The sequence below is a fragment of the Vanderwaltozyma polyspora genome, genomic scaffold (genome assembly GCF_000150035.1).
Source record: "Vanderwaltozyma polyspora DSM 70294 KpolScaffold1042 genomic scaffold, whole genome shotgun sequence".
In the NCBI taxonomy this organism is placed as follows: domain Eukaryota; kingdom Fungi; phylum Ascomycota; class Saccharomycetes; order Saccharomycetales; family Saccharomycetaceae; genus Vanderwaltozyma; species Vanderwaltozyma polyspora.
This window is the reverse complement of record NW_001834617.1, coordinates 1-17,352: the sequence shown is the minus strand read 5'-3', so window position 1 is coordinate 17,352 and position 17,352 is coordinate 1. Positions and strand designations below refer to the sequence as shown.

Genomic DNA, 17,352 nt, shown 5'->3' with positions numbered 1-17,352 from the left:
GAGGGTTAAGGCAATTTCTGTTTTCTCTCCATTACCAAGGGAATTTGTTTTTCTGTTACCACAATTGACTCTTGATTGCAGTGTTTTTGAAAGAAGGGTGTAATAAAGAAAACCTCAGAAAATATTGGCGTTATATTTTTTTATGGTCGGTTTGGAGGCAACCTTTTTGTTTGAAAAGGTGGCTTAGTTTGTAGGAACTTGCTGAATTTTGGGAAAGGAGGAAATGGCAAATTTTCTGATGTATTTCAGGTACTTCTTTTCTTCAACGGATTATTCAAAAATAGGGCTTTCGTTTATTATTAATTTAAAATCCATGGCTTCTGACGTTATGGATAAGCGTTTATGGAGGCATTGTGTTTATTTTTAGGAAAGAACACAATTGCTGCCAACTTTATTCTATTTTATTTCATTCCGTTTGATTTATTTAGTATATACATACATACATATATATATAAATGGACTTGCTTACATTTCACTTGGTGTCGTTGTTAATATTCTCTATAGATATCCAATATCTACCTTAAAAATACCCACCAAATCAAGAAGACGAATAAAAACCCAAGCATGGCAATTGGTGCATACTGACTGATTAATAATTCCAAGTTAATCTTTTGAGCTGATTTTCTGTATTTTTTAGAACTTTCCTTTAATGTTGCACTCATATCGCTCATTTTATCCAATGAATCACCTCTGTACAATAAATCTTCAATATTCTTCGACATAATTTGTTTAACACCAACTAATTCTTGATTCAATTGATCTAAATTATCTTGGACTTTTTTATCAGCATATGCTTTCTTTGTCTTGTTTAAGAAATTATCAAAACTTACAAAGGCATATGGTCTAATATTTGGTTTCATATACTCATTGTAATATGAATGTTGAAATTCTTGCTGAACATCACTTAGATAAGAAAATGCCAAATTTCTTGGATATCCACGTTCACAAATCACAAAATATAAAACTGAAGCAGCATTTATATAATGAATCTCATAATTCCCACTTTCAATGGATGCTTCTGTTGCTGATTGTGGTGTCATTCTAGATAACAACATCTTAATTCTCTTCTTTTGTTCTCCCAATGATGGATCAGAATCATCGTCTACAGATGTACATAATGGCAACCCATCTTCTCGATATAGCAAAGTAGATTTAATCATTGTATATTTATCTTATCCCTAACGTGTTCTGTAAATATATATATATAAATAAATATACGTATAAATATCCCAGTGCTTCAACGTATAATATATATCTATAAGTTTTCTCTTTGTATAACGCAGAAAAAAATAAACACTCCAAAACAGAGATCTGAATCCAATTAACTCACAAGTAAATTCAAATAATCAATTCCAGTCAATTCACAAACTTACAAAACAATAAAAACCTTCCAATAACTTATAATACAACTATACAACTATTAAAAAACTGATCAATACCTTTTATATATATGGATTGTATATTGTTCTTACAACTGCTTAAAGGCTGGCTTCAGTTAAAGACACGAAACGTCATTTCTAACAAATTTCAACAATTTTGATAAACCAGACACTTTGCTGTTACCCGACTTCTAAATTCTCTTTAATACGACGATATTAGAATCTCGCTACCATAATGGCGATGAGTTACATATATCAATGAAGATTATATATATATGTTTCTGTTTATCATTGACTGTCATAAACTACCAAAACATGATATCAAGAAGTGGTACCAAGCTATTATCCAAAATAGTATGACCATATTATTCTCCTTCTAGTGAATTCAAAATTTTTAGCAAAACATGATAATCAATGAAATACGACTAAACGACATAATAACTATTCATTGGTCTATAACAAATAATTTATATGTAATATATAATAAACAACTATTTACTTTAACGTGAATTTACTATTTCGGTGCCATCTATTTGATATATATATATATACTTGTATCTTTGCTGTGTTTTCACTCCGACACTATCAAATAGTAGGTAAAAATCTAAATCTATTAATATATTAAAAAAAATGTTGAAAAAATAATGGGTAAGATGACTAAAGGTCTATGAGAATGCAAGTTTAATAGGACAATAAAACAACAACAAAAATCCGTCGAAATTTTAATGTAGTTCCCTATTTCATGGGACGTGTGATATATCCTCAAATAGTTCATCAATGGTATTTCCATTTAGATATTCTTCCCAATGTGAAAAATAATTTTCCCAAAATTCATCAGAAAGAGAATTTGCAAAATCTTCTAGTTTACCATATTGTGTGAATGATTCAATTAGATTTTCATTAGTTGGTTCAGGGATTCTAGGATTTGGTTCGTCATTCTCATTCATTAAAACATCAAGTATATTATTTTGATTATGCGTTATCCAATCATTTTCTGTCTTAGTTCTGCACTCTTTAACTTTTACCAAAATCATACTACAAAGTCTCTCCAAAGTAGTCATAATGATTAAAGTATTGGATCTGTAAAGTACAGATTTAAAATTTTCATCCACTGGTTTAGCCCAAGTTTGAAAAATCCTTGAAAATGCATCAAATGATGCTATGAATGATAAAGATTTATCATCAGGACCTTGTAAAGTGGTCAAATCAATTTCACTTTCCATATCTTGTTGACAAAATATAAATCCTGAAGAGAATAATGTCATTTTTTGATAACAAAGAGTGAAAAATAGAGACAATGACCTTCCTAACGACGTGCCACAACTTCCAATACAGTAGGCTAAATGAGGTGGGAAATTGTTACAATCCGTGTATACTACCTCTGGAAATTTCTCCTTATCTAATTGGTAAGCCCTATTTGCAATATTTGTTCCTAATGAAAATGCTGTTAAACAAGTTTTGATAGTTTGATTTTTCAAATTTAGTGATTGCTCACCTAATGCAAGACATCTCAGTCCTGAAAATGTTACTATTAAAAATATGCAGAGTGAGATAAATGATAATGTATCAAGTGGAACTTTATCTATCATCTGAGCGTCTGTGTAGTACTCTAAAGGTGGAAATTCTGTTTCAATAAAATTAATTAGTTGGGATGTATATTCAATTAGGTCAGGCTTCCCTCTTCTACTCATGACTTCATGCATCATAGGCCTTGTTAACCTTAGAAATCTAATTAAACATCCTAATAAAGTTTTCGAATTGCCTTCGCTTTCATATAAGTCTAAGAAATCGATGTCATCGAATGAATTTAATGGCACCATTAAATCTTTGCCTAAATGGGAGGCTACAACAAAGTCTGCATACATAACCCATAACCATAGTGCTTTCAATGTATCCAGCCTTCCTACCTCATTTTCCCTTCCCTTGAACGTTACATCAATGTCATCGTTTAAACCAATACACAATGCTGATGTACATAATGCGGAAGATAAGTTTACACAATGGGAATAATCACCACCGCATGAACGATACATTGGGACATAGAAAAATCTGAATAAGAAGAACTGCACTCTTTCTACAAAGAAAACCTTTGAAGTGGATAATCCGGATAAATACGTTATGAATATATCAATGGACATTGGAACACTTTCATAATAATGTGTTAAACATAAGATCATTACGATGACACCAATCTTATAGACATTGAATACTCTGTTTAGAGATAATGACTGGACACGTCGTATTTCATCTTTTGAAGTTTGAATACCAGGACTAAATTCCCTATAAAAATCAGACATAATTTTGTTCTTATCAAGAACATTATTGTAAGGGTAAATATCTGACATTTGGAAAAATCTATCGATACATTCTATAATCACATCATAAGGTGGTAAGTCATGACATACTGCTTCCAATAAATACACTGTGTCGTATTCTAGTGGTCTTTCAACCAACTTCAATTCTTTTAACATTGTAAAATCATGAATTTTTTTCCATTTACGTCTTGCCTCTTGAACTTTGCTCCATAACTTTTCATAATATCCCTGCATATTATTCCAATTAGCCTTGTAAATAAAAGTTTTAACAGAAGTTGGACCACATTTTAGACACCTTGCATCCTTTTTAATCTGGACATAGGATAAAGTACTCAACGGGTTTTGTTCCTCTATAGCTTCGCCATTCGCTTTAGCATTATTTCTGTAGGTAGACAATTTTACTCTATTTCTAACAACAGAGCTATCCTTTTTAACCTGTTTCAAATCTCCTTCTTCTAAACTATTAGTTTGAATAGATGCAGGGCTATTATCGGAAATGATACTATCCTGAATACCATTATATTTTGTATTTGATGATTGTACACTGGATGGACTTTTATTGCTTCCCGGAGAAGTTCCAGCTTTTGAGGAATCTGGACTATCTGCAACTAAATACTCACAGGTAGCAAACCCTCGAGTTTGACAAGTAGAACACATTGGTTTTTCTTGACCACAACGTAGTTTTCTCTTCCTACAAAACAAACATGATTTAATCTTTTTCTTCCTCTTCTTCTTTTCAACTTTATTACCAGTATCTCTATTCATCACAATAGGCATAATGACTTGTACTTTCACCTCTCTATCGTATACTAAATATTATTAATATCAAAATTCAACCAGATAACCAAATACCTTTAATGTCTAGACTTTTCAATGAAAAATGGAAGGAGACAAAGTACTTCTTTTTAAACGGGAAATAACAGCTAACAAACTAAATACAAAAAGAGCTCTTACCTACCTTATGAGAGTATCGCTCAGCCTGCTGCAACTGTAAATATATCAAACCTTCAAACCTTCAAACTGTATTAGAATCTTCTCTTGTCTATAAAGCTTTAAAGTTCTTTTTTATTAATTCAAATTTAAAGGTGTAGTGACTAAACCGCGAGAGCCAGAATTTTTCATGATAATAAGAAAATACTGAATAAGTGAATAATTATCAAGGAGATGAGATGAGATGGAGTTTTTGATGGGTAGTAATTATAGGATGGGTTCGATTAATTTGATAAATTGTATGTTATCCAAAATATTTATTATTACATATAAATATAATAGTGTTTGAATTAAAAAGAAAATCAAAAAAAAAGAAAAAAAAAAAGAAGAAAATATATATATATATATATATAACAGAATAATTGTAAACATCTTCCAATAAGGGAGTGAAATGTCGTCCTACCGGCAATCTGAATGTAGTTATAACACGATTTTTGGATTGAAAAGGTGCATGCATGGCATCAGGGATCATAACTCATTGGGAAAAATGGAAATCTGAATATAACTCCGGCATGGACCCTGACCATACATGCTTTACTTGAGATTCGTAATTTGACCAGAAAGCATTAGTTATTTCTGTAAGCATGTCTTGTGAAACTGCATCTGGACCTCTCTTTTCAAGTTTCATTTCATTAACAGTTTCTTCTCTTAATACACACCCTTTCAAAAATAATTTTCTACTGACGCTTTCAATGGCTAATGACATTGTTAAAGGATATGATTTCGAAAGTAACTCCAATAACTCATCATGTTTTGGATCTTTCAGTTTATCAATTATACTGTTGAACTTCTTGACAGAACCTTTCACTGTTAGAATTGTATCTGAAGGGATCTTGATGGAGTCAAGTCTGTCATCAAATGCATCAAGTTGTTCTTCGATGTACAATGAATCCTTTTCAAAAAGTGCCAACTTCAAGAAAAAAAAACTGTATGTTTCGGTCAACACTCTCATTAACAATGATTGAGAAAGTAGGATTGCCATGTTTAAATTGGGTTCTCTTGGCTTTAAAATTGAGGAATTTTTTCCATCGGTGCTTGTACTTTTGAATAAAATTTATATTCCATTATAGGTTTGCAAAATAGTGTTAATACAAAGGGTAATACCAATCTTACAATATTATAACAACCCATTACTCCGTATTGTTGTAAGGGTATGCCTCGTTAAACACAAAAGACTGTGAAAGTTAATTAACATCCCAATTATCGATGATAAAATGATAATATCAAATTTATCAACCACACATATCATTTCTTCGTTTGTATAACATTTTAAAGGTAAAAAGGATTTATCAGTAAATGCTATCAATTCATTAATACAACTCTCGATATTAGCCTCTTTGGACCTACAATTGATACCATCAATCGAACGACGTGCAATTGCAAGAAAGTTTTTTATCATTTTACATCTCCTACTCTTTGCAGTGACAGCACGATCAATTTCACTTATCGATGTCAGTGAAGGAATAATTTCTGGGTCCGAGTCAGAATCATTGTCTTCTAATAACGAACTATCAAAATGTTCTTCGGTAATTGACAACGGTTTTCCCATATCAAACGATATTGAAACGTCAGCGTATAATATCCAATACCATAAATGTCTTATGTTTTCTTTTGGGCCAACTTTAGCTGGGTCTTGTTGCTTATACCACCATTCTACATCAGAAATACCTAACGTTACTGCAACATGACACAACCCTGCAACTAAATCAGAATTTAATGAACCGTCAAAGCTATCCTGGGCAATATAAATTTTACCAAAGTAGCTCAACAACAAAAACTGAGCTCTCTCTATGTAATTCAACTTGGGGTTCAGTAAACCAGATAAACATGCTAGGAATCTATCTACTATATCAGGTATATTTTCTTTGAAATAAGCAAAATAAATCATCAGCACAACAATCCCTATTTTGTAAAGGTTGTCACCATCTGCAGGCATCATGTCTACTTTCTTGGTGATTGGATCAATCGATACAACACATTCCAAAAAGTCACGTCTAACTTTATTCTCATCTAGAATACCTAATATATCATGTATAGAACTTTCAAAAAATTCTGTAATACACTCTAAAATTACTTCATACGGAGGAAGTTCTTGACACATTAGAGAAAGGAATGATGCACCACTACAATTTACCATTGGCGATGCAATACACCTTATTTCTGGTAAAATTGTAGGTATATTATGTTGAACCTTCCATTTTCTCTTTTCTGGTTTAATGGCTTCCCAAATTCTGGAGTATTCAGTCTTAAAAATTTCATTTGAACATTCCACAACAGTTCTCCAGGAAGTAGGACCAAATATTGTAGTTCTGCCTTCTTGAACAGTTAACCAACGTAACTCTTTCAAAGGATCACTTTTGACATCACGAGAATCAGAGTTAGGACTAGCATTGGAATTTGAATTAGAAGCGAATTCAGAACTGATATTACCAATTTTATTCATAAAACTCCGAGCATTTAAATCACCACTACCTCTACCAATTACAGAACTATTCGATGAAACATCTGAATCGTTAGAACTAATAACTTTAGATTCCAACTCTTTGATTTTTTGAATCAATTCGATATTTGGACTATTATCGAATAACTCCTTCGTCGTTATTTGAAAATTAAAACCTTCTGTATAGATACATTCAGGTAATTCCCTTGAAGAGCATTGATTACACATAGGTCTACCATGATCACATTTTAGCTTTCTCTTACGACAAAATGTACATGATTTGATGACTTTTCTTCTTCTCTTCTTACCACATCCATCAGTTACAGAAGAGTCATTGGCATTAACAATATATTCGATATTTGTCACGTTGCTGTTCTCCATGATTCAATTACAAATGGCAACAATGGATGAACAATATACTGAGAAGACAATATATATAAAGAATTGTATCTAGTTAATACTTCATTAATTAGATTTTGTTTCAAACTAACATCATCGATGCTATTCTTTACTAATATATTAAATTTTTAAATATGCGATAATTGAGCCATTGCGAAGAATATTATAAAAGTTGATCTAGTTAGTCAATGAGAACATAGAGACAGGTAAATGTGATGGAAAGTCTGTTTGCTTTATTTATGGATGTCTGTAGGTGTAGGTGATAAAGATAAGTAATCTATTCTACAGTTGGTATCATGATCCTGTTTTATAATATGGACCAGTTTTAGATAGACGAATAATATTACCAAATAGTGAAATAAATTATATTCTATAATTAGAAACAAAAATGTTGGTTGAAGCTTTTAGAGATCTATTAGATGAAGATGGCGATGTCTGTGTTGATAACTGGGTTAAGTGTAATTTAGATGATTGTATTTGGTTTATAAATGTGGTTCAATTGAAAAACCTGGGGTTCATCTTCGTATTTCTTTCAACAGATCATGCGCCAGTGATCTCAAAGGTAACTAATTCAGAGATAACAAAGTTATGTATCGAACAAGGTTTTGAAGGTCACACTATAGATGTAATATTGACGTCAATATTGGAAAGAATTGGAAATTCTGATACTTTGGAGTTTAAATCACAAGAGCATAATATCAAGTTCAGCTTGAAAATTACAAGTACAATAGATGTTCAATTGATTTTGGAAAATTTCAATATGGACTCCAAATATCTATTCAAAATATTAAATCGATTTAATAAATTCTTATTGGAAAATTCAATGATAGCAATTACACAGATCAAGAATCTAGCGTCAGTTATCAATGAGAAGGATAATGCTATCGAATTTTTAACCGATAGGGTTAAAGACGCATTGGGTGATAAAATCATTGATAGATGGGCACCTCCAGGTTCCGTACATTCAAAAAGTTTAAGAAATTTCCATTCCAGTAATACCTCATTATCGCCATACCTTAAAGCTGATAATATGAAAACCAACAGCGATGACATAACAAAATTCTTGACTATGAAAAGGATATTCAGTGGCATAGAGGCAAAAAGAAATTTGATCCATAGACCAAGATCGAATAGTAATGAAGATAGTAATGGAAACGATGATTTTATTTCTTTTAAGAATGAAGATGATTTCTGTTTCCCTGCAGATCATGATGAACTTAAATATCTAGAAAAGCCTAACCATGAATTACATAGTATATCGGAACCAGATATCAAGTTGGAAGCTGATGAAATTAAATCGGGTCCTATAAAGGAAGAATTGGAATCAACGACTTCCCAAGATAATACTGAACTGACACACTCACCCCACAAACGAAGAAAATTTGGGAAAGTTAAAGTACAAGAAGGTTAAAGATTGCATGAGATATAGAGGACATTACACCGTCGATCATTTAATGATGTTAACTAATACATAGGATAGGATGATGTAACTATATGTAAAGTTATATATATATAGCAGAAACGATTAGACACTAAGCATATTGATTAAATTAAATACGAAAACTAACAGTATATATAAAAAGGGTTACATTCTATTTCAAATGGAATTTTCAAGGATGAGTGACTTGTATAATCTTTTAGTGACAATTCAAAATTTGTTCCATAAATTTTCTACAGCTCTGCAAATGAAAAGATCCATCGATTGACGAAAGAAGACTGAACTTGACGGATAAAACCATTATAGTCGAATAATGACTTCAATCATTTTAACTAATTTTTATCCTCACAGCATCCTGACAATAACTAATCTTTCTACATTGACCAGATCAAAATAAACAAACTCACACATAACAAAGATCCATGAATCAAGATCACCTCCCATCAGAAATCCACACATAATGAAATAGTAAACCCTAATTTTTATAAATAAAGACATCGCAATAATTATACATTAGCAACAATTAAAAAAAAATTAGTGATTATTAGAAGTTTTGTAAAATTAATTAAGATCGAAATGAAAAAAAAAGCATAATTGAGTGACACAACACCAATTGTGTACCAATTTGAAAAACCATTCCTTCCTAATTAACGCAAACGACGAGCTTCACGTTCAGATTCCATTAGAACCAAAATATCATTTTCTCTAACTGGACCTTTGACGTTTCTGACAATGGTTCTTGTAGTGTCATCCAAAAATTCAACACGAACTTGAGTAACACCACCACGAGAACCAGTACGTCCTAAGACTTTGATAACTTTAGCTAGAGTGACAGGGGTCTTGGAATCCATGTTTAAAAAAGATGATATTCTTGGTGGATTTTCAAATGAATAAATGAATGATAAAGCAAAAGCTAGAAATGACAAACTAGATTGATAACCAGTTCAATTGAATAGTTAATTCATTTATAGTATTTATTATCAATGATTTGATTGTTTGTTGAAGTCGATGGTAAGTAACAATAAAATGAAAATTTTTTCCAAAACGTTGTCGAAAAGTTGATGTTTAAGCTTAATGGATGTTCGTATTTGATGATCTCAGTGTTTTGTATATCCATTTTAAAAGAAGGGTAAATGTCATGTGATGTAATAAAGGTCGTCATGACGGTGTCAGTGACAATTACAATGACAAAGTTCATCAAATATAGAGATCTTAACCGTTTAAAACACCAATTAAATAGGTTACTTTGAGTCTATTTCGTTGTTAAGAAGAGATATAACTTTCATTGAAAAGTTTTCAATCAATTCCGAATATTTTAAGTGAACGTTGGTGTCCAATTCAATGTCGGGAGCCAGAGCTGACATTGACGTTTGAATTGGAGCTTGAATTGGGATTGAGTGCGTAATTGCAATTCTATTTGGAGATTCTACAGTATCCCCTGCTAAAGTGGTATCGTGTCGATTTGAATCTGGAGAAACTTGTTTTCTTAATTTTGCATTGTAGTTGATACTTGTAAATTTATACTCATTTAAAGTAACACTTTTCGACTCATTCCTCTTAATCAACTCTTTCTTTCCAAATATAGTGGAGACGACGATGTTCCTGGACTGCGGTTTCTTGATTTTCTTCTTTATTGTCCTCTTCTTGCCAACAGCACAATTTACAGGCTCTTTAACATTTAACGAGTTACTTAGACTCAATGGTTTAAGTAACTTCTGTGATGAAGACATTTGGCTAAATTCAGTAGACCCAAGGCCAAAACTCTCTTGGAGTATCTCCAAAGTCTCGTTTGTTTCTTTTAGGATTTTAGTCTTTAGTTTGCTGAAGGTTTCATTGTTCCTGGAAGAGTTTTCTTTTAAAGTCGAACTGTCATTCTTCACAGGCTCTGGGCAGTTATTTAATACCTCTACCATCTCATCAACAAAGTTCGCAACTCTACTGTTCCTCAATGGTTAACGTTGCCGTTCTTAGGACTATCATCGTTGTTAAAAAGTAAGAAATACTTATTTTTTTTTAAAAAAAAGAATAGTTGCCACTTAAATATGTCTATTAGCCGCCAACCTCTTACAAATAAGGTGGAATAAAAACAAATTACTGGAAATCTCCAAAACCCTATTGTCTCTAATATATCTGTGACTTTCTTCTCGACCAATAACCAAATAACTTGCCAACCAGATTGATGATTTAGATGCCAGTTTCTTTAGCTATTTGCACGTTATCGGCATGATGTGTTCTAAAGGTACTAGATAAACATTATTTATCTATATGTGAAATAACACACACACACACACATATATATATATATACTGTTTAAACACATTTCCCTCACGAACTTTAATATTACTACCAGAAAGAAGGTAAATTACCATACACAGATGTTTGGAGACCAAAGACTTTATGGTGAACAAAGAACTGAAATTTTTTATGGACTCACACTATAAGCTTTGAGATAGATGTATATTGCTCTGATTGTCTCCTTCTTCTTATAACGTTCCAACATCTGTATTTACCTTGATATTGATTACAGAACGTTATTCATTGGCGGCTATTCCATATTTATATGAGCATAATCAAACAAACAAACCAGTCTGACTTTCCAAAAACCACCATTTTCCAATGTTGACACGCGTTCGACTCCCCCGGGTATCATCATTCCCAATTTGACGTGTGTTTTTCATTTTTGATTAAAATAATCTCAGAAGTTGAGGAAAAAAAATAATTACAGTTTGAAAAATTGGTATATTTCACTTTGTTCGAACAACTTACCTGGTAAGTTTATAATTGATAAATTAACTTTAGAATTGTTATTTCTGAGGTGTTAAGTCGGTAATTAAAGTAGCTTGGCATTAAAATATTAGGTCTAGTTGATCTTTTTGAGATTGGATCCGTTTGTCAGAATTAATTGTCTGTTGGAGAGACTCCTTAGATACCGTTCTAATATTAAGACTGTTCCTAGGAAATAGAAGTATAGGAATCCATCTTTTTTATTCATTGTTTGAAAGTGTAACTCAATTCATAGGGTCTGTGGTTTTTGGGAAGAATCCATAGTAATAATAAGAATAATAAACGCAAATATATCGGTAGCAAAATGAGTAGACCTAATAAATCATTGACAAAATATAAGATTGTCTTTTTAGGAGAACAAGGTGTTGGTAAAACATCTTTGATTACTAGATTCATGTATGACACTTTCGATGACCACTATCAAGCCACAATCGGTATCGATTTTCTTTCCAAGACGATGTATCTAGATGATAAAACAATCAGATTACAACTTTGGGATACTGCAGGTCAAGAAAGATTCAGATCATTAATCCCATCTTATATTAGAGACTCTAGAGTAGCGATTGTTGTGTATGATATAACAAAGAAAAAGTCATTCGATTGTATTGACAAGTGGATAGAGGATGTTAAAAACGAAAGGGGTGAAGACAATGTGATATTATGTGTCGTTGGTAATAAAAGTGATCTTACTGATGAAAGACAAGTATCTACCGAAGATGGTGAAAAAAAGGCAAAGGAATTGGGTGCCAAAATATTTATGGAAACTTCAACAAAGGCAGGTTACAATGTTAAAAATCTATTTAAAAAAATTGCAAAATCCTTACCAGAATTTCAAAATTCTGAATCAACTCCATTGGATGAAACTGAAAATAGTGACAATACAAAAAAGACTGGAATTATTGATATTACTACAAATGATGAATTACAACAAAGTAGTTGTCAATGTTAAGAAATCAATAAAATAACTTAAAAATGAATTCGGTAATGTTAATATTATTAGTAATCTTATTCGACATTTAGTACAAAATTGTAATGTATAAGAATAATTAATTTCTAAAAAATAATGATCTAATATGTATATATTGGTTACTTGATACCACAGAAGGTTGGATTAATATGGACTTAAAACTATTAGTTTTTTTTTAAAAAAATGCAATTATCATTATTCACTATATTAATATGTTTATATAATAAAGATTAAACATAAATTTAATAACTGTATATTTAATAATGGATACAATTAATAATTATAATTGAATGTCTTTAAACTTATTGGAAGATGGAATATAAATATCTTGTAATTACTCTAGGTAATCAAAAAGTCTCACTTAAATCACAAAGAAATTTTTCATATGGTATCAAATTCTGTCTCTACGAAACGTCCATTTCTTAGTAAAGTTTTACACAATCTTGGTAAAACTTCAACCTGTAGAGGTTCTAGAGGGAATTTTTCACCATCAACTGCAAAAACAGTATTCTTGATTTTTGGAACAATTTTATATGCTAATATTTTTGAATGCAATACTTCTGGCTGCTGTATATGAGTACCTTTATCTAATGCTAGTAAAATTGGGACCATTCTAGAGACAGCAGTTCTACCATCTGTAATAACCATTTCCATTACACCATCAGATGGTAATGCTGCAGGGAAAAATTTGGTATCTGCCGCTATATATGGCATTTTACCAGTATAAAATATACCGATATTATCAGTGACAGAAGAATCTAACTTTTCCCAATCATCTGGAATACCCTCACTGAAAGGATACCTTAGCTTGAAATTTTCTTCTGATATCATTTCTACCTCTGGGATATCATCAGCACAATATATATTATCTGTTTCGATATCGAATGGAGGTAATCCATTGTTTTTATAATTCATATAATGTGTCTTAACGTCATTTTTGGTCTTTGCAGCATATTTTACATATATATCGCATGGATATTTTTTTCTTTGCAATATATTAAATGCAACACCAATTTCAAATCTTGCAGCTCCTAACCATCTAATGAACTCTGTGTTTATATCAGATTCTGCAATAACACCGTATGTTTGACTTAAGAAAGATAATCTAGGATGTTCATTGTAATATGAAGGTTGGGAACAACACATTATATCAATTCTAGTTTCTGTGGATTTAACCAATGATAAAGTGGCATATGATGGATTATCAGTCCAATGGCAGGATACGCTCATTGCGTTACCGGAGCCACATGGCAATTGAGTTATGGTAAGTTTGTTGAATGCCTCTACTCTATCCTTCCTTCTATAAAGACCATTGATAACTTCATAAGGAATACCATCCCCAGAGGCGCATGCTATTGTATCGTACTTGTTAATGTCCAATGCTTCTGCTAAAGTTATGGCATGACCGCTGAATTTTGTATATGCCAGATCTACTGTACATCTACTAGCGATCAAAAGTGGGTAACACTTTGTCATGAATAATTTTTTGGCATTTCCTTTACCACCATATGGGTTGATAATGACTAAAATTTTCCTTTTCCTCTTGGTACCTCTATAACTTCTCTCTAAAATTTCTTGCACGATACCATTACCTACTAATAAAGAATCATCAATATCTAGTAATAATTTTTTAGCGACAACATCATGTCTTCTTGGTTTAGCAAAAGTTATCTCTATTAAATTTGTACTTGATTCGTAATCGTCATCAAATATTGAATGGCCGATTGATACATTACTCAATCTTCTATTGACAGCATAGTCTTTCAACTCAATACTTGAACGTCTTGCGAAGCTTTCGTTAGAAGAGCCGTTACTTTCGACACCAGATAGATTCAAATCTATTGAAGCAATAGAGCCTCTTAATTTTCTGCTACTTGATTTCGTTCGTATTTTCCCAACCATATTTGAATCTCTGTTTCTGTCGATAAACTTGGCATGTAAAATTCTTCCATAAGGTATCACTGTATTAGTTGGGAATTTACCTTTCAATGAGGTATAAGGCAAATCTGTGGTTGTTGTGGTTGTAGTGGTATTTGAAGTTTTAGAAAAAGTATCACTTAAACAAGTGACACAGCTGATTAGCGAAGCAGTTTCGAAAATATCATCATTATCATCGTCGTCATCTAAATTTGATGAATTTATTAAATCTTCATGGTTATCACTTAAGGAAGTTCTTGAATGGGTATGAGAATGCGAACGTCTTGAATCTGTAGATTTTAAAGAGTCGCTATCGGGTTGAGCAGTGATCAAGATACCTGTATCTATTAGGATGGCTTTGCTGTAAATTCTTTCTTTCCTTAGTTTTGAAGATTTTTTTTTTAAAGTTTTTGATGAAAAATCCATAATTGAATGAATTCAATGAGTTTTGGAGTAGATAATTCTCTTTGTGAAAAGTTGTATGCAGTTCTTATAAGACGAAGATTTAATAAATATGGAATGTTTTATTTCACCTTCTCTTCTTAGTTTTTTATTTTTCTTTTATGTAATAAACAGTTGGAAACTATGTTCTTCTTCGAGACACGGTAAATATCAATACTGGTAATGGTGGTAGCAGTATTATTATGCGATTGAAATACGAATTGTAGTAACCTTTCCTGCGTTTCCCAAAGGTTAAATCGATTTCGGTATATATATTAATATGTTAATATTATATAGTTCCCCTGACTTGACTGTGAACTGGAAATTATAGTAGTGAATAATATTATGTTTAAAAAATGATAAAGACAAAAGGTGAAAGTAAAGAACACCTTAATCTACGGGAATCAGATTCTTCCAACAGAGGACATCAAACAACAGACTCAACCAACACAATTCCAAACAAAACTAATCTGAAAACGATAGATTTAAACACTTTCTGTCTCTACTTTATAGTACTATGATAAAGTGGATAAGCTTGAATGTGATTATTCTAGAACAAAATAAAATATTATACAATACAGTACAGTATAGCAGTGATGATGATAGTAATAGTAAACCAATATATGTTATATGCTATATGCTACAAACCATAAAGTGTAATATAATTATTAAGCAGTTTTAATCTGAAATAGTCAAAAGGTTATTGCTAAGAGACTTATTTGATGCTATTCCCGAGGTGCCAACACCATAAGGAAGTAACTGTACCGCAGAGAAAGAGAGTGATGTACTTGCTATAAAGAGTTCTGGTTGAATGTATCAAATAAGTTGAGTTGGGCTAAGTTGAGTTGGGCTAAGTTGAGTTACGTCTTTCTGTCTGTGTATCTGTGTGTCTTTCTGTTCGAATGCCTTTTGATATGATTGATTTTGGTGGAAGAGAGGGAGAGAAGGTCGGGGGGGGGCAGCTGGAATGGAAGAAAAACAAAAAAAGCCGAAACGAAACGGAACGGAGCATAGGCCCGTTTGCCTTATATACATGAGAGAAAAGGAGGAGCCGAGAAGATAAAGTGTCGTAAAGAATGAAAAAAAAGAAATCAAGAGATGTGTTTTTGTGTGCATGTATTTCTCCCGGAGGGACGGAAAGAGAGGGTGTGATACAACTTTCGAAAAACACAAAAACAGAAAAACACACGTAAAATACGACGATTGTCTGCGAGGAAGCTTAGAAATCGGGCGCTACATGAAACTCTCGTTTTTGTGGATAATGAATGGTTTTTCGAAGATGCGACGTATACGATGATGACTATAACTCAGATTGTATTACATGTATTCCATGTATGTCCAATTTTGTCCTTGCCTAATCTCCATCAAGGCTTATAGTTTTAGACTGGCGTTGCTAGCAAATATCTGATATCAACCCATTTGTATCGACATCTACTGATAGAGGTGTATTTGAAATAAAAAATAAAAAATAAAAAAAGAAAATAAAACCAGAATTGCAAAATATATAATCAAATCCTTGGGTTACTAAGAACTCTTAACGACACTTCCTAAACCTTGCTGATGTCAGAACCCCGTTTACGTTGTCTATCAGTTCGACTTGCTATATAATTATATATATATATTGCTGCGTAGTTTTCTTGCCGATGAAAAAGGGTCGTCGTTCGTTTGGTCGGCACTGGGACCTCGAAGGGTTAGGACAAACACTCGGCTGATACAGAAATAAGTAAATAGATAAATGTGTCACCTGTGATCAAATGTGGTAATGACACATTTACATTACGTGTTGATTGAAGTTGTATTTTTGATATTGTTCTCGAAATGGGGAAAGTGTCTCGTTATTTGCAAGGTATTATTATTAATGGATGTCTGTATACCCACTTAACTTATTATATAACATATATATATATGAGTGGCTTGCTAGCTTTGGGTTCTTTGTCTTTTATATTTGAAGTGACAAATAAAAAGTATCTACAGAACATATATATATGTGAGCAGTTCTAAAAATATGGGTAACCAACAATTATTACGAAATTGTTGGTTATCTTTCTTTCAAGTTGGAACAAAAAATAATTAAAAAACAAATTGGGGCGAGCTGGGAATTGAACCCAGGGCCTCTCGCATATTTGAATGATTTGTATCCCAAGTTTAACTCGGAATTCGCCCAAAGCGAGAATCATACCACTAGACCACACGCCCGTGTTATTTGTTGAACTTTTTAATTTTTAAAAGTTAGTTACTTGTTGCGTCATTTCTTTTTTGTATTGATTTCGGATTATAACATA

General features: G+C 32.1%; 7 protein-coding genes, 1 non-coding gene and 1 further gene across 8 annotated transcripts, besides 3 other annotated features; 2 read left to right on the top strand and 7 right to left on the bottom strand.

The window, feature by feature from the left end:
• Nucleotides 1-515: 515 nt before the first annotated feature.
• SEC22 (SNAP receptor SEC22) lies at nt 516-1,160 on the bottom strand (the record flags this gene model as incomplete). The annotated part of the gene is made up of 1 exon (XM_001643358.1): nt 516-1,160. The coding sequence occupies one exon, from the start codon at nt 1,158-1,160 to the stop codon at nt 516-518; it is 645 nt and encodes a 214-aa protein (XP_001643408.1).
• A 959-nt stretch (nt 1,161-2,119) lies between these two features.
• Nucleotides 2,120-4,471, bottom strand: Kpol_1042p7 (Zn(II)2Cys6 transcription factor; the record flags this gene model as incomplete). Its single annotated transcript, XM_001643357.1, has 1 exon — nt 2,120-4,471. The coding sequence occupies one exon, from the start codon at nt 4,469-4,471 to the stop codon at nt 2,120-2,122; it is 2,352 nt and encodes a 783-aa protein (XP_001643407.1).
• Nucleotides 4,472-5,159: 688 nt separating this feature from the next.
• Nucleotides 5,160-5,738: a sequence feature (similar to hypothetical protein; correction of possible frameshift sequencing error~similar to Saccharomyces cerevisiae YRR1 (YOR162C)).
• On the bottom strand, nt 5,160-7,505 carry Kpol_1042p6 (the record flags this gene model as incomplete).
• Nucleotides 5,741-5,803: a sequence feature (similar to hypothetical protein; correction of possible frameshift sequencing error~similar to Saccharomyces cerevisiae YRR1 (YOR162C)).
• Nucleotides 5,805-7,505: a sequence feature (similar to hypothetical protein; correction of possible frameshift sequencing error~similar to Saccharomyces cerevisiae YRR1 (YOR162C)).
• Nucleotides 7,506-7,911: 406 nt separating this feature from the next.
• NEJ1 (Nej1p) lies at nt 7,912-8,934 on the top strand (the record flags this gene model as incomplete). The annotated part of the gene is made up of 1 exon (XM_001643356.1): nt 7,912-8,934. One exon carries the CDS (start codon nt 7,912-7,914, stop codon nt 8,932-8,934), a length of 1,023 nt encoding a protein of 340 aa, XP_001643406.1.
• Nucleotides 8,935-9,608: 674 nt separating this feature from the next.
• Nucleotides 9,609-9,812, bottom strand: Kpol_1042p4 (40S ribosomal protein eS28; the record flags this gene model as incomplete). The annotated part of the gene is made up of 1 exon (XM_001643355.1): nt 9,609-9,812. One exon carries the CDS (start codon nt 9,810-9,812, stop codon nt 9,609-9,611), a length of 204 nt encoding a protein of 67 aa, XP_001643405.1.
• A 390-nt stretch (nt 9,813-10,202) lies between these two features.
• On the bottom strand, nt 10,203-10,874 carry Kpol_1042p3 (uncharacterized protein; the record flags this gene model as incomplete). Its single annotated transcript, XM_001643354.1, has 1 exon — nt 10,203-10,874. One exon carries the CDS (start codon nt 10,872-10,874, stop codon nt 10,203-10,205), a length of 672 nt encoding a protein of 223 aa, XP_001643404.1.
• A 1,175-nt stretch (nt 10,875-12,049) lies between these two features.
• YPT6 (Rab family GTPase YPT6) lies at nt 12,050-12,694 on the top strand (the record flags this gene model as incomplete). Its single annotated transcript, XM_001643353.1, has 1 exon — nt 12,050-12,694. One exon carries the CDS (start codon nt 12,050-12,052, stop codon nt 12,692-12,694), a length of 645 nt encoding a protein of 214 aa, XP_001643403.1.
• Nucleotides 12,695-13,093: 399 nt separating this feature from the next.
• On the bottom strand, nt 13,094-15,055 carry Kpol_1042p1 (uncharacterized protein; the record flags this gene model as incomplete). The annotated part of the gene is made up of 1 exon (XM_001643352.1): nt 13,094-15,055. One exon carries the CDS (start codon nt 15,053-15,055, stop codon nt 13,094-13,096), a length of 1,962 nt encoding a protein of 653 aa, XP_001643402.1.
• Nucleotides 15,056-17,154: 2,099 nt separating this feature from the next.
• On the bottom strand, nt 17,155-17,266 carry Kpol_1042trna1. Its single transcript has 2 exons — nt 17,230-17,266; nt 17,155-17,191 (listed from the first exon to the last, which is right to left on the bottom strand). It is a non-coding gene; the product is annotated as a tRNA-Pro (tRNA).
• Between the last annotated feature and the right edge of the window lie 86 nt (nt 17,267-17,352).